Source organism: Lineus longissimus, chromosome 10, assembly GCF_910592395.1.
Source record: "Lineus longissimus chromosome 10, tnLinLong1.2, whole genome shotgun sequence".
Taxonomy (NCBI): Eukaryota; Metazoa; Nemertea; class Pilidiophora; order Heteronemertea; family Lineidae; genus Lineus; species Lineus longissimus.
This window is the reverse complement of record NC_088317.1, coordinates 16,919,223-16,934,740: the sequence shown is the minus strand read 5'-3', so window position 1 is coordinate 16,934,740 and position 15,518 is coordinate 16,919,223. Positions and strand designations below refer to the sequence as shown.

The 15,518-nt window shown below is 41.5% G+C and overlaps 1 protein-coding gene across 2 annotated transcripts; it reads right to left on the bottom strand.

Annotated features, from left to right (window-relative positions):
- Window positions 1–398: 398 nt before the first annotated feature.
- On the bottom strand, window positions 399–15,281 carry LOC135495054 (uncharacterized). 2 transcript variants are annotated; one of them, XM_064783459.1, is made up of 11 exons: window positions 15,253–15,281; window positions 11,219–11,652; window positions 10,779–10,920; window positions 10,071–10,170; window positions 9,494–9,613; window positions 8,993–9,049; window positions 8,307–8,474; window positions 7,956–8,205; window positions 4,203–7,285; window positions 3,242–3,391; window positions 399–2,899 (listed from the first exon to the last, which is right to left on the bottom strand). In XM_064783459.1, the coding sequence occupies exons 2-11, from the start codon at window positions 11,574–11,576 to the stop codon at window positions 2,744–2,746; spliced, it is 4,584 nt and encodes a 1,527-aa protein (XP_064639529.1). In that variant the 5' UTR covers window positions 11,577–11,652; window positions 15,253–15,281; the 3' UTR covers window positions 399–2,743. The 2 variants fall into 2 exon arrangements, with proteins under 2 accessions (XP_064639529.1, XP_064639530.1); XM_064783460.1 differs by lacking the exon at window positions 15,253–15,281 and adding an exon at window positions 15,009–15,032.
- Between the last annotated feature and the right edge of the window lie 237 nt (window positions 15,282–15,518).

Genomic DNA, 15,518 nt, shown 5'->3' with positions numbered 1-15,518 from the left:
CCATCTAAGTATAGCATTTTGGTTATAAAGTGGACTGAATTTCAGGGTTGGACATTAAGTCAGTTGGACAGTTATGTCACGTCAACATGCAGTCGCCTGCTACGCTGGTCTTGATACTGACAACAGAGTGGTCTACAGGGTGGTCCAGAATTATTTTCCCTCACACAATGGATACACAATAGAATTCTATTGTCCAAAGGAAAATAATTCTGGGCCACCCTGTAGTATTGTGATACCAATTGTCCTTGTCCCTGTCTCAACAAGGACATTCTAAGCTTGATCGATGAGGGATTCTCTGGCCAGAGATAGCAGATGGGTTGTGGATGAATCGAGCAACTTTGGTTGTCAAACAAAAATAAAACACAAAGATGGAATAGTTTATACCATTAGGAGATTTATTCTTGCTCTATGAGTATGACAACATACAACTATCACATAAGTCACTGGTAATCACTCGGGGGGGAAACTGTCACAGGGAAGGGGGCTGACTCGTCGGACTACCACCTACTCTAGATCCAGACTGCACTCTCGCTATAACCCATGCCTTTTTCTAAAAATTGGTCTCCGCAAAAAAGTGCACACACGTCCTCGTTGATTTCAATGATAATTTTCCAATTCGCTCTGTCTATTGGTGTAAAACCAGGAGAAAATCTTTGATTTAAGGGAGATTATTGCATGTATATATTAAATATTCAGACACGGGTCAGCACAGCTAGACCAAGCTATCATTGTAATTACTCCCCAATCTCGCTGCATCATGGTATCTCCTGGCATGTAAAGTTTCTGTCGGAAACCTCCACAAAAGATTCTTTAGAATATTGTTGCTCTTACATTTAACTTGTCACGGATTGGTCAAAGAACTGCTTGATTGACATGTTGGGGGTTGGTAGTTTGGGGGTAAAAGGAATGATGGGGCTAGGAGTAGGGAGTGAAGTTTAGAAGTTGATAGTAATAGGACTGGAGTGTGTAAATGTAAATAGTGTGTGTTTATAAACCAAACTAACGGATATTCTCTTACTCTTCCTTGATCTGGACGTGTATTGGTCTCTTGGGCAAGACAGGAACTATTTCAAGAACATACCCTGCCCACAGTTTCAAGGAGTTGACAACTCATCTTTGGAGATTGTTGACATCATGGCTCAATGTTCTAACCACTCAGCTGTTTGCTGCCACCACAACCTAGGATTTATTCAGCAATATTCAGCCCAACCACGCATCCCCAAAAAATCAATCTCCCAGCGTGTTCCCTGACTGAATGTGTCGGGCCAACATGTTTAAAACAGTGTCTCCAAGTTCAAAAAAGAAATTGACAAAAGGGTTTAAAAAAACACCACAATCTTATTCTTTACTAGTCAACTCCTTAAGACGACTTCATGGGAGATATGAATAAAGAGTAGTAAATGCTTTTATCTAAAACTCCATGTACATTTACACTAGGCCTTTCTGTACAAAATTGAAGTAAAAGCATTTGCTAGTCTTTATTCATATCACCCCATATCAGGTTGACGTCTCAACCTAAATTAAAATTTGCGGATGATCCTCCTAAATCTCCTCAACTCCATAAACTTATTTCATTCTATCCAATCAACACTGTGAAAGAAAATTTTAAAAACTGAAACAAAACATCCAATTTATGGTACACCACCATGATCACAGGGAAAAATTGCGATATCTTGTCTACATATCGACGCTAACATCACAATCACAACTAATGCTAATGTCATAAATCAATCAATGACGTTTTTGAAATCTTTGATTCTACTCAGTTTTCATTTGGCAAAAGTCCTGTCCACCGTGAAATTTTCGCAAAGTTGAAGTTTGCTTATTTTCAATTTGTGACTGACTAAATATCACGTGCGCTGACGAAATTTAATTAATGAGCAGGCTGTGAAACTAAAGAGGGTCAACAGCGACAAGAAATTTTTCCCACCGACATCAAAATCTCACAAAATAGACTTTTGATAAAATATTGTATTACACCAGTCGCAACTGGCCAAGCCCACAGGGCCACACAATAAAACAGTGCACCGCAGACAGGTGATTTTTATTGCAAATACTGACAACAATAATCTTTGAGCAATTATAACCAAAGCATACTAGCAATTTTTGTCATATGCAATGAAAAACGCCAGTCTGCCGTATGCTTTAGAGGAACATATTGTTAACTTCTATGGAATGACTTACAACAGCCTCACATGCACCTTACACTTGATTGTATCATGTAGCATAGATTTGTTCCAATTGGCTCTAAAATTGCTAAGATGCGGAATCTACTTGATTTTAACACTTTTCAGACTCGATGGTCTAAATTACTACAGATAAAAGCAGCACTCGATCAATTCATCACCACTGACTGCAAACCGTGAGATTTCTGTAGAACTTAATGTTTGCAAAAACATTTTTTCACAATTTAGCGTAAGCCATAATATGCAAATTCAAGGATTATCTAATGATGAATCAATTACCTTGTGGACTTCACCTGGTTTATTTTCAATTCTTGATCAAAGGTTTCAAACTTTTGAAAATAAAACACCACCGGATATTTTTTGGTTTGCAGTCCTTTCAATCATCTTGGCTTCCACTCAGTACTGGACAGGGAACATAAACGTACCCTTACGCCACCGATTTCAAAAATAAATCTGTGCCTCTCACATAAGGCAAAACTTGCACAAGAGTCTTCCAAACTGGCTGAGCCCATATAGCCCAGGGCGCGTTAAAACATGTTTATATAAGTCTATCCTTATCACATTTGCTGTTGTAGATATTCAAAGAGAGCAGTCGTCAAGCTTCCGTTTTCTTCCATTTCCATGATGGCGCGTTTGCAGTAGTCCTCGATATGTTTCATAAGCAAACCAACCGTCCAACCACGCTCAAGGATCATGGAGCACATTTCGCTTAACTAAAATTAAAATGGGGGAAATTTGAGTAAAGATTCGAAGGAAGGGTCAAAAGTAAGGCCTCTACTATTTGAGTTGTAGAATAATGGGAGTCACGATAAAACTCACATTTACACTAATAATTTACCGAGTCAGGCTGCAGAGGCTGGGTTGGGACTGAAAAGTTCAAGTCTGTGCACAAAATATTACTATAAAATCCCCATATTGCTTGAAAGTAGGAAACATTCCAGTTTGGCAAAAAAGTTTTCTGAGGAGTGATCTCCAACAGGGCTACAGACTATGTCTTTTAACTTCACTGGGGGAAACCCTGTGATCCCTGCCCTCTCTCATCGCAGTTGACGTACCTGATTCACACGCTGATTCCTGAATGTGTAGTATATCATCGCAGGACACCCTGCCTGGGTTGCCGCAATCCATTGGATCATTGCCTTCAGCTGGGGGTCGCCACCAAACGCACCACATCCCCAGTTACCGGTGGCAACAGGGCGGATAGCCTGTAAACGAAATCTACGATTAGGGACAGACAATTACTCTCATAAACATCGCTTATAAATTTCAAGTATAGTGGTTCTGCATTGAAAATTTTGCCAAATTCGTAGCTCACAATTCTAGGTTAACACTTCACCCGGCATGCATATCAGGTGCATTAGTCTGGGCCCTGGGCCAACTGTAAAGCTGTGTCCAAATGCCATGCCACGACTATAGTACAGAATTATTCAAGTGCACTCCAGTAACAAATTCACCAGCCCTTAACACATTCATTACATTTGATTTTGAAAGTAATTTTAGCAAGGTATTCATGTCTATGGTGCATGTTCGCATTTGAAGTACATCACTATTTGAAGTCAAGATACAAAATGCATACACCGATACTGGCGATAGCATAACTTGAAGGACTTTTGCATTAGGTGACAGTTTAGATCTCCTACAGAACTGGAAGGAAAGCAGACTAGCTTTGATAACTGAAGCCTGCGTTACTGCTAAAAATACATTGCTACTTGAAGCCAAGATGCTATGCATCCACTGATAGCATGACTTGAAGGAATGTTATGTTAGTCCTACTGGACTAGAAGGAAAGCGGGCTAGCTTGAACTGAAGCCGGTATAAGGGAAAGCACCAAGACATCATTGCTGGAAAAATTTCCAAAACCTAAACTTGTAAAAAGTACACTTGGACAATTTCTAGGTGTGTGCAAAGAAGACATTGGACAAGGTGACAACTTTGAGTACAGACAATTATGAGTTAACATTTTCGCAATATCCAAAATAGCACCCAAAGATAATTGTAGATGGCGTCATTTCTCACCTGCCAAACATCTCCTTTGGTGTAATAATCCTCTCGCTGTTGATCCCGACTGAATAACGCCAGAACACCTCCGAGGGCTGGCGAGTCTTCCGATTTCCATCCATGAACGATCTGCAGAGACTCATGGATCACACACGTCACAAATGTACTCGCAAAGTCCTCCAAATCCAAATACGGCATCTCCATAACATCACAGTAATCGGACATTTCCGACCAATGCCAAATAACCTGCTTCCTTCTCTGCCGTTTAACGCGGTGATCCGCAAAAACGTCCTTCATAATTTTTTCCGCAACTTGTTCAGCATACGTTATAATCAAGGTGTTTATCACACCTTTTTTCTCCTCCAACGGGAACGATTTCTCGGAACTTGACATGTCAGAATCTGTCGGCAAATACGGCCAAAATTCATACCACAAGTATTGAATCGTATAATATGCGTCATCAAAGATCTTTTCCATCATGTTCTCTGCATAACTTTCTAATTCTAGCACCAATTTAGATTTGGTTTTCTTTTTCAAACTTTTCTCCTTTTTTTTATTCTGTAATATTGACGGATGCCATGATTGCGATTTCTTTTTTGATTTTGGTTTCATGCCTTGTTTGCGTAACACACTCCCTCCAACAGCACCTAACTTTTCACTGCTCTTCTTCCGTGTAAAGCGACTTTTGTAATCGGGGGTGGGCCTATTCGAGGAACTACTAGAACTACTAGAGACTAGCGGAGATTGTGAGAAACTAGCATCACTACTGCTACTATGCTGCCGGGGACTACTCATAGACGAATCAGAAGTTGAGAAAATATCAATAGGGGGAGTCGACGTATCCATTTGCATTAATTCCTCAGCAAATCGTGATAACGTCGGATCAAAAAATCCTGTTAAACTACAATGGCGCCTGTGCGAGATGGATGCACTTTTGATATCATCCATGATATTCCCGGTGCTATAGTCGCTGAAACTTTGTGATTTTACTCGTTTTGACTTCAGTTGCCTCCTGGTGGCGAAGTGAGAACTAGGTCCTGGTAAAGTTGGTCTCTCTGCGACAGGGCTGCGGTCCCCACTCCCTGGGGATCGATCTCCACTACTCGCCGAACTGAAACTACTCCGACTCCACAGACTACTGGAACTACTACTACTCGGTTTAACAGAGAGAAAATTAGAACTCTGTTTCCTAGAATTTGCTTCCATGGCAACTGGGAAGTTTCTGCATTGCAAATCATGATAAGCACCAAATAATGAATCTGACAGGAGACTATCCACGTAAGTTACAACCTCAGGACTAGCAGGAAATTGACACTTTGGTAATATATTCGGGATTTCTAACATCGCATCATCAAATGCGGAGGTGATGAGACAGTCGACAAACGACATGAGACAAGGATAAGGATAGTGAGAAACAACAATTCGTGGGTAGTGAGAATAGTAGGAGTATGGTCCCGAAGACCCAGACCCAGACCCAGATTGTAAAAGTTTCATGGAATCCGGAATACTTTGTTCAAATTCGTCACGTAGGTCGCTAAAAACTTGGTTCACCATACGATCTGCAACAGACGTAGCATTTTGAATATTATGCGCACCTTCACCATGACGATGCGAAAACGAGCTGGCATCTGATTGGTCATGGTCCTGCTCTGTCACCTGGAGTGCGCTAGATATCACAGAGTTTACAAATGAGTCAACAAAGTTCCCGACGCTACTAGTGTCATCCGCGTAACTGTGACAAGGATAGCATGATTCTGATTGGCTAGATGAATCCATTGATGCGCCAGAAAGAGGCTGCGATAATGATATGTTTATGTTGTCGATACTAACGTCTGAGGAACTGGCACCATCTTGACTAGAGTGACTGTAATCCAGGTTCAAATAGCTGCCACCGGGCGGTGCCTCTAGTTGCGAAACTTCCGGCGAGTGTCCGTCAGCACCTTCGCAGTGAAAATGATATGTATATTTCTCAACAGATGGCGTTCCACTAGCATCACCCGCACCACCCATCGCCCCACCAAACATTCGATCAACGTAACATCGAATTGCATCAACATTTGGCTCACTGGGCTTCGGGGAAATCCTACGCTTCTTCCCCAATTTGTACGAATCACTAATGTCACTTTCTGATCCGCTTAAAGCAGCTGAATGAGCTGGGGAATGAGTATGGAATGCATCAGACGTGGCACCAACTGCCGTCTGACTGAACACATTCTGGACTAGATTATCGGCAAAATTCACCACGGAGGTCCCCTCCCCTGGACTAGAGTCTGAACTGGAGTCTGAATCATCACGCCCGTGATACTTCCTTGTATCGGTTAATGGTGGGAGATACGGTGCCTGACCCAACACTTTCGGTTTTACGGGTTTCGGTTTTGTTATAGTGCAAAAGCCAGGATGCCGCACCTCAAATTCTCGCACACCAGAATCAAGCTGCGCTGCGACCTTTGAACTCTCTTGAAGCAAACTTGACACTAGTGTATTCGCGAAATCCGCAATGACTGGATTCCCAGTTTCTTCTTGTATGGCAGTATGCTGGATTTTCCTCCGCTCCAAATTTTGAAACGACTCGTAATATTCTTCAAACTCTGAACTAAAGTCTGAACTGTATCGGGAACTACTTCTCCGAGATGCCGACGACAAATCTGATAAGTTTGAGCTCCGCCTCCGAAAATTTGCTGCCCAGGTATCAAAATCTGAATAATCTGAGCTATGACGGGTACCAGAACTGCTTCGTCTGGAGCTGTGGAAGCTGACATCACTGACCCCTGACCCCCGCCGTCTTAAAACTTCAGTTCGTAGATTCTCCAACTCGAATAAATCTAAATTGAAACTGCTTGACGAACTTGAGTCACCTTCCTCTTCATCTGGTGAACGCCGTTTTTCATCATAGGTGTCAGCACCACTTGTTACAGCGCCATAGTTATCACTGGAGCACGATGGTCCCCCTTCTTCGTCAATGTCAGCGCAAGATTTCTCCGCCGAGGGATCTACGACATTGAAAGTGCTGGTGATGTCTTGGTCAGTGTATGTTAGAACTTGTTCACCTGAGAGTGAAGGAGGGAGAAAAGCGGAAGGTCTTACCTGGCCTGGGTCAAGCCCTGCAAAGAGAGAGGAATATGGGTTGATGTTTTGGGTATCAACTGATATCACATACGATATAAGTTATCATTCGACTTTACATTTTAACCCCAGTCTTGCCTGAGACATTTCAGTAGACCTCAGATGAGCAGTGTTACCAGCTCTAAAGTTTGAGCTGGGTGGAGAAAAGCATTGGAAACAAAGAGACCTACCTAGAGTCTCATGCCGACAGTGGGGATCAAACCAGGAATCTCTTGATGACTAGTCGCGAGTCTGAGCCTCTACACCACAGCAGGTTAGGTATCAGGTGCTCACGCAATGTGTGATATGAATAAAGGCTAGCAAATGCTTTTACTTCAATTTTGTACAGAAAGGCCTAGTGTAAATGTACATGGAGTTTTAGATAAAAGCATTTGCTAGTCTTTATTCATATCACCCCTGGCGTGGGTTTTGAGAGCATTTTACTTTTAAGCAGTTATGTATGAAAAATATGATTTTGGGTAACTTGGGGGAGGGTAATCCTTTAAACATGACCCAAAAACCAGATTCTCCAGGTCTAGCTTGGGTGTCAAATCCTCATAAACATGATTGGAAATGAAGATAAAGCAGAACAATGACCAAATAATAAACAACAACACATATTGGCTTTCTATCCTGAGAATTATCTCGATTGCAATATCCAAACTCTACCTTCATCCTCCAGGCTCTCCGGTGCACTGTAATACTCCTCAGATGAGTCTGACGCCAAACTATCCTCGCTCTTTCCCAACTTCTTCCTCCCCTTCCTCACACGAGCAGACGGCTGAAGAAATCCGATATACGCCTTGTTGATTTCCCGCATCAGATTTTTCCCGTCATATTGTTTTTGCTGTCCGACCCACATGAATGGGATGGCGTCGATTGCGCTCAATTTTGTAATGATGTTGCCGTTTGAATCTCTCTGAAGGAAAAAATAAAAGAATCAGCGATCACAAGGCCAATGAGCTGCCACAACAATAGTCTAAACGCCTAAAAGTGTAGGCTGAAACTGTTTTCACTCACCAGCGATTTGTCCTTGAAGTTGCCAAAATATTTCAGATTGTCAGCATATCCTGCATAGTGTGAAAATTGTTCGAATCCTTCAATGACGATTGCCTCGTTGTCCAGCATGCATTGCATAAACAACATGGCGGCTATCAGCTCCGGACTGATGCAGAATCGGATCTCCTCCTGCAGAAAAAAGAAGCTGAGGATAACACGAAATGTTCAGGAATTTCTGTGCCCGACTTGTGTCACAAACCCACCTTTACTACACTAGCATGATACATAATTTGATAATGATGATAATAATGGTAAGACCTCTATTTCGTTAAGTCTAAAGTGGTTTCATCGATCAGAGCCTTCACATTATTACCCCATCTATTGGCCTGACCATTTCGGATTCAAGCTCAACTCCACCTGAGTAAACTGTACTCAGCGCTAAAGACTAGCATTCACATTTGCCCATCTCAGCCAGCTAGGTAACCATACTCCTTGGTCAAGAGAAGCAAGTAGGTTTAACTGTCTTGCTCAAGGACACAAAAACAAAACAGGGATGATCCTTTAAGAGGCGAGCCCACAACCTCCGGACCATGAGCCCAGCAATCTAAACTCTAAGCCACTGGTCTCTCAAGGTTAAACTATTATACAAGGAGTCATGGCAATGGTATTTTTTTTATTTATTCTTTGTAACTGTTAAATGAACCTACCTGCACCCTGCCAGCATGCAGCACCCCTCCACCAATGTAACTGTTGGCGAAGTCAATCTGAAATAGACAGAACTTCTATCAGCGTTCTTCAAATATTTAACCAAACATTTATCTAATCCTCCATAACATTTGTAGTAGTATACGCTACGAATATGTCTTCCTGGTGAAGTTGAGGGAAATGCCCTATAGCTCTGAGTTAGGTTAGCATTGTCATAGGAGATAGATCTTAGAGAGAATGAGCAGGTACAGCATCGTCAATATTGAGAATTTAGCATCGTCAATATTGAGAAAGTAGGCTTCCCACGCTCATTAACAATATACAGTGGAACCTACCTAAGCGGACACCTCTCTATTACGGACAACCTCTCTATTAAGGACACTTGTTTTGGTCCCAAATTGGTTGTTTCCATTCAATTTGACCTCTCTTATCAGGACACCTCTCTATTAAGGACAGCTCTTGTCAGTCCCATGGGTGTCCTTAATAGAGAGGTTCTACTGTACCTGTAATATTTCACTGCCGGCATCCTCGATCTTCCCCTCCTTGTGTACGGTCACTGGACACAGAGGTCTATCACAGCTTAGGATTTTACCGACATGAAGCGCTTCTTTTGATGATAGCACCTGAAGTGAAAGCAAATAAAGTGTGTCCAAGAGAGGAAATGAATAAAGCTAGTCACATCATTGTCCGGATAGGGCTACAACGATTATTTGTAAACACCTTGGGTCGGTCCCAACGGTTTTTACAAAATATCCCTCACGGTGCCCCATTTTACCACTTTTTACCGTTCTCTAAAAATACTCCATAAGACTACATGTAGATATAACTGGCTGAAGTATTTTGAACAAGAATCTTGTGAACCCATCTTTCAATTGAAACAAAGACTTCATATGTCCTGTGTATCATAATTTTTGAGTTTCTATTCAAAAAGGGTGAACATTCATCATAAACCTCCCTTCTCCAAACCCAGAGCACCCTAACCGCTGACCAGATCTCAATTCCATGGTAGTCAGCAGTGTAACCACGAGCCTATGAGACTCATTGATAAGCTGATCTGAAAATGGTACTCTGGCTACGAACCTGTCTTGAGAACTTGACAGTCTTATCGAGGCTGTCTCCAAGGCAAGAAACGCGGTCAAAGTAATGGAGAATACATCGCAGCTTAGCACTTTGGGGTGGGCTGGAGTGGAAGAAATAACAAGACATATAATTTGAAGGAGTCTTGAGAATTTCTGAGAGCCGACACTAATACCTTTTATGACAGCAAGGCAATACACCCCTTGACCCACAAGTTTTAAGTCAAGTTTGCTGCCTAAGATGTGGGCAGCAAATTATAGAGAGAATACCACTGGAAGTTCAAAATGGGCAAACAGGAATACTGTACATGCAAAGTGTACTCAATCAATGAATACAGTGTATCCTGTCATGTATTTGGTGTTTGCCGTCATGTAATGACCTTTTGCTGTCATGTGATTAGTGATGGCTGTCTTGTAACACATGTAAGTGACGGTCTTTGTGTAACAATCAACTGACCAGGACTACAGGAGGAATTTTGGAGAATTGCAAAAAAAATGGGCCCAAATATCACAGATTTCACTGCATTCGAAAAGCTTACCATGTTATTCAACTTTAAAACTACCAAGACTGTTACAACTTACAATGCACCCTGTAGTACACAATGTTCTGATAGGAATCTTATCATCAACAATACTTTCAACACACAACGTTGCAGCAACCGAAGGGTTAATTCATATTGTGCAGAATAAACTGACATCGCTCTCGACTCACCTGGGTAAATAATGGAAGAAGTTGTTGAAGTTGATGTCATTGAGGCGGCTAGCAATATCTTTCGGTCGTCGTGGAAACAGGCAGAGAAATGCACAAGCAAGGATCGAGGCAACGAAATCTCTCTTCAGCTCGATGGAACACTCTGAAAGATGCATAGATATTGCGGATTCTATTACTTCGTGATTTTTCATAGGTTTTTCATTTTTCAAACGCTATACTCCTAACAGACACTCCGGACTTCCTTGCCTGCCATCACAATCACAGGCCACCATGACACCAACATCATTTTCAGAGGAGGTAATTCAATCATGGCTGCTTGGCCACATTCACTTTCTGATTATTCAATTTTGGTATCTTCATACGCCTGTGATCTCTTGCTGTAACGGAAGAATAACGAAAGGAGAGACGAAGAAAGATAGGAATTGCCTCCATCTACCCACCTTCCTTCTGTAAGCTGTAATGCAACCCTGCCTCCGGCCTCAGCTCCTCAATTTTTAACGCACAATCGATAATAAACGGAAAAGTCTCAGAGTAGAACCTGTGCTTTTCCTCCGCCTCTGCATCTTGCTCCAAGAACCGTTTCAGTCCGTAAAATACGCACTTCCTAAGGATCATATTCTCCTTGGCCAGCGATGGCGTCCCGTTAATCAACGATGCGACGATGATGTCCAATGACTTCACGATGTCGTCGATATGCACCGACCCTCGAAGTTCCAAGAGTGCAGCTTTGACCTTGGGCCATGTTTGAAGGTCACACGGAAACTCCACCAACAATGGGCCTTCCTTGGCAGTCGCCATGGTAGTAAGCGGTCTCAGGTCTTTGTGCTCATTGGAGTGACATGTCTGGGCTCTTTGAGAAGTGAAAGACTAGAATCTACAAGGAGAAAATGAGTGAAAACAATGAATGATGATGCTTTGTTCGAACATTTTTTGAAAGAACACTGTAAATATTTCGATAAAATGACATGATTTTTGAAACGTTTCAGAACTTGCAATCTAAGTCATACGTAAGACAATCGATAAATCATAGAAATAGCGCTACTGGTATGACATAAAATGTGTGTATAATAACCAGCAAATAAGATCAAAAATGTGAAACAGTCCTGGAAAGAAAATTTTCAATACTGTGTAAACATCTCTGAAGAAAGTCTGAATAAACACATGATTAGAATAGATAGATAGATCAATGAGTTTGCGCTTTGCTGCAATTTCTACCTGAACCAAATTCAAATAACAATGTGCCATACATATCCAAACAGATTCAGACGAGTTCAGTTCAAAGCTCTTACCATCAGACTGAAATGAAAATCAATCAGCCACACACAGAATAAATTCTAGGCAATGTTGGAACGCAAGTACCCTTCAAGAGCCAGACATCTGTGTCAGCGGAATGCATCACCAATGTGTTTGAACTACTCAATGTCGAAATATGTTTTAAATGCAATTCCGGATTAAACTGAATGAAGATGAGAATCGTAAAACATGGGCAATGGGAAGAAAGAATTTTGCATGATGCTCGATAAACTTGTTAGCAATTGAGGTTTCTACCTGAAATCTAACTTGCATTGGCCATTGTCATTCTAACGTTGAAGTTTTTGCGGCAAACTAAAAGCTCGATCTTTCTTTGAAAGGATCAACACTGCCGGAATCCAGGCAGTGTTCGATCGCAGGCAAGCTAGACGTCTGTGTCAGCACAATATGATTAATAAAGTATGCAGGGAAGTGCTAAGCTAATGGGCCTATACCTCGGTACAAGTTGATTGTAATCCAAGTCTTCTTATCTATGATATATTGAACTTCAACGTACTAAAATGTTTTTGATTCAACATTGTTCAAAGCATTTGCTTTAGGGTAAAGTGAATCAATACAGATGTAGGGCAACGCACCCCATTGAAATTAATCCTTTGAAATTTTTTTTACGCTTTGGGATAGCACTATTTAAAGACTGACAAAGACACAGCTTGTGGTGTAATATCATGATCAATATTCATATTAAAAGGCATGCAACAACCACGGGCCAGAAGGGTTAAAATTTAATCATAGCGAGGCATTAAACCAGAATAGTAGAGAACAATCTAAAGTCGTAGTTGATTGCATTAATCCCCAAAGGAGAATAAATCAACGACGTAAATGAAACCAATCAATCAATGAGGATGATTTATTTGTTTTCTGGCATCACGGTAAATTCTGCCTCATTGATCTGTGTTGTGGGTAACGGCAAATCATTGTAAAAAGCCCATCAGGGCAATTTTCTGAATCACACTGTGATTGAGCACTTCATGATAGATTTCCCTATTACACTTACAGTGGAACTTCCCTTAGCGGACACCTCTCTATTAAGGACACTAGTGTTGGTCCCAAAGTGGTAGTTTTACTTTTCAATTTGACCTCTCGAATCAGGACTATACCATACTAGTACTAAGAACAGCTAACATACTAGTCTAATTCAGCAATTTTTTACTACATGAAACCTACGTACATAAACTGCCTGGACAAAAACAAAATTTGTTCCATTGGTATTGTTATGTTATATTATTGAAGAGACAATGTTACCCCGGCTGGGGTGGAGATCCTGTAAACAGTAAGGGGTAAAGAATCAATAAAGGTGGAGTTATCCCAAAAACTCCCGATTTATTTCTTGGCAAATTGGCTGGCCCTACTCGGCCAAAGTTCACATGTACATTCAAGATTTCCATCATGAAATACATACAAGGTGATTCTACATCAATTCTTTGTTCATTTCTTGCACCAAAACCGTGGTGTCACTTGGCATAGTCTTGGCTCTAGGAATTCCAGAACAGAGTGTAACATCACCGAGATATAAACTCACTGTATGAAGGATGTCCTCTCCATCTCGTCTCCAAGTTAATTCAATTCAAAGTTACCAGTGAGTCCCAGGAACCAAGGGTTAAGTTCCCTTTTCCACCAAAGTCTACCTCAACAACTATGGTGTGATGTCACAACCAGATCCAAAGTGTATCCTGGCGGTGATTGAGCGAACTGTATTTCGTCTCGCATGGACACCCAGAAGGAAGACAGTTTGGCGTGTACAGGTTAATGTAAACCCTGTGTACGATGGCAGGCTCTGGAGCCACTGCAGTGGATTGGCTTTCCCCTCCCTCCCCGCCCTAGTATCCGGATTGCTTTAGAGCCGTGTATGTATCTTCGCGCCATTACATTTTCACACCCCAACACTTAAATGTGAAGATCATACACAAGCCTGGAGACACTTTGGGTATGTGCAGAGCATAGAACACAGAGGGTTCATCCCATTCAACTATACTGACTGCTAGCCACACTGGATAAAAATATCATACAAAACCTTACCTTATGAGAAGGAAGAATACTAATTACTAACACATCAAACAGTAACCCTCGCCTATCAACAGCGATACAACATGTATGACCCCTGAATAACAAGACACAATAGCAATGTTGATTGGCGTAATCCGTCCATGGAGAATGAATCACTGATGTTAGTGAAACCAATCAATACAGGATATTGATCTGCAGGAATCAAGGACGGGAGGAAAATTTTTAAGCAAAAGTGGGATTGGTAATCAAGGAGTGTGGTGGTATGGACCTTTGCGACAAAGATGAATCAGAGCCAAAACAAATCAAATGAGCACATGTACACGTACCACGTCACAAGGTCGAAGCCATTCAAATTTCATGACATTTGGGCAAGATAAGGGAGTTGTTGTGTTTACATTGTGATGGAGGAATAAAGACACTGAATGAAATGAAGATACAAGTCATTTGTTGAACAATCTATTATTATACGAAGATACAACTAGATGTGAGTGTGACGTCACAGCATTTTTAAAATGATGTCAGATCTAATCCAGAGTGACGTCTTGACCGGTCCACCTAAACAGCGTCCACCACCGTCCACCAGTATCCACCAGGTATGAAGTCATGAAAATAAAATTTAGCAGCCATAAACGAAATAAGTACCATACGCTGTTTAGTATGAACCATCCTGACCACAAAACATAATAGTATTAAAATAGTGTCACCTAACGTCTTCTCACTCTCAGCGCGATTCATTCAGGAAACAAATTAGCCTATCATGCCTATCTATGCAGTGCCGAGTACGACTCTACGAGTGTGCATCACTGACACTGTCAAGTTATGCATAAGCGATGATAACCCATAGCAAGGTTGTAGAACTAAAAGAACTGCACATGCTGAAGTGGTGAAGACTTGACAGAGTGAAGGAACACTCACTGAAACATGATGATGATGTCATGGATGTGTGTGGTGACTGGTAGTGGTGTGATTTTGTGAACATTGAGATTGACGATTTTACCCCTTTTGGGCCAGACTGACAGAAACTTTAAGTGGAAAATTATACTCCAAAGGACAGAATATAATCTACATACACAGCACTACGCATTGTAACACAAGGAATAACAATTCGGCATAAAACAACGGAGAAATCGGGAGAAAATTGCACACATTTTGCACAAACCTAATTCTGGTCGGCCATGTTTGTTTAGATTCACAAGCGGATGATTTCCGAATGGTCCCGAAGATCACCGACAAAATGAGTTTCGAGTGGCGCGAAATTCAAACTGTTCGCGCACATGGGAGGCCAGCGCGGCGGGAAACGTAGTTTACCCTTATTTTTTGTTCTCCTGGCATTCGCTTTTAACTTATTTATCAACAAATCTTGAAAGAGTTATAGAAAATAACATTTTAGGCGATGGTGGTGCTAAAAAGAAAGCAAGATGGAGA

Excerpts from the sequence above, each read along its gene's own strand:
- LOC135495054 (XM_064783459.1), bottom strand. The coding sequence starts at position 11,576 with ATGGCGACTGCCAAGGAAGGCCCATTGTTGGTGGAGTTTCCGTGTGAC. Across the intron at positions 8,206-8,306 it reads ACTTCAAGGACAAATCGCTG|AGAGATTCAAACGGCAACAT; the intron begins GTGAGTGAAAAC and ends TTTTTCCTTCAG. Across the intron at positions 7,286-7,955 it reads GGAGAGCCTGGAGGATGAAG|GGCTTGACCCAGGCCAGGTA; the intron begins GTAGAGTTTGGA and ends CTCTCTTTGCAG.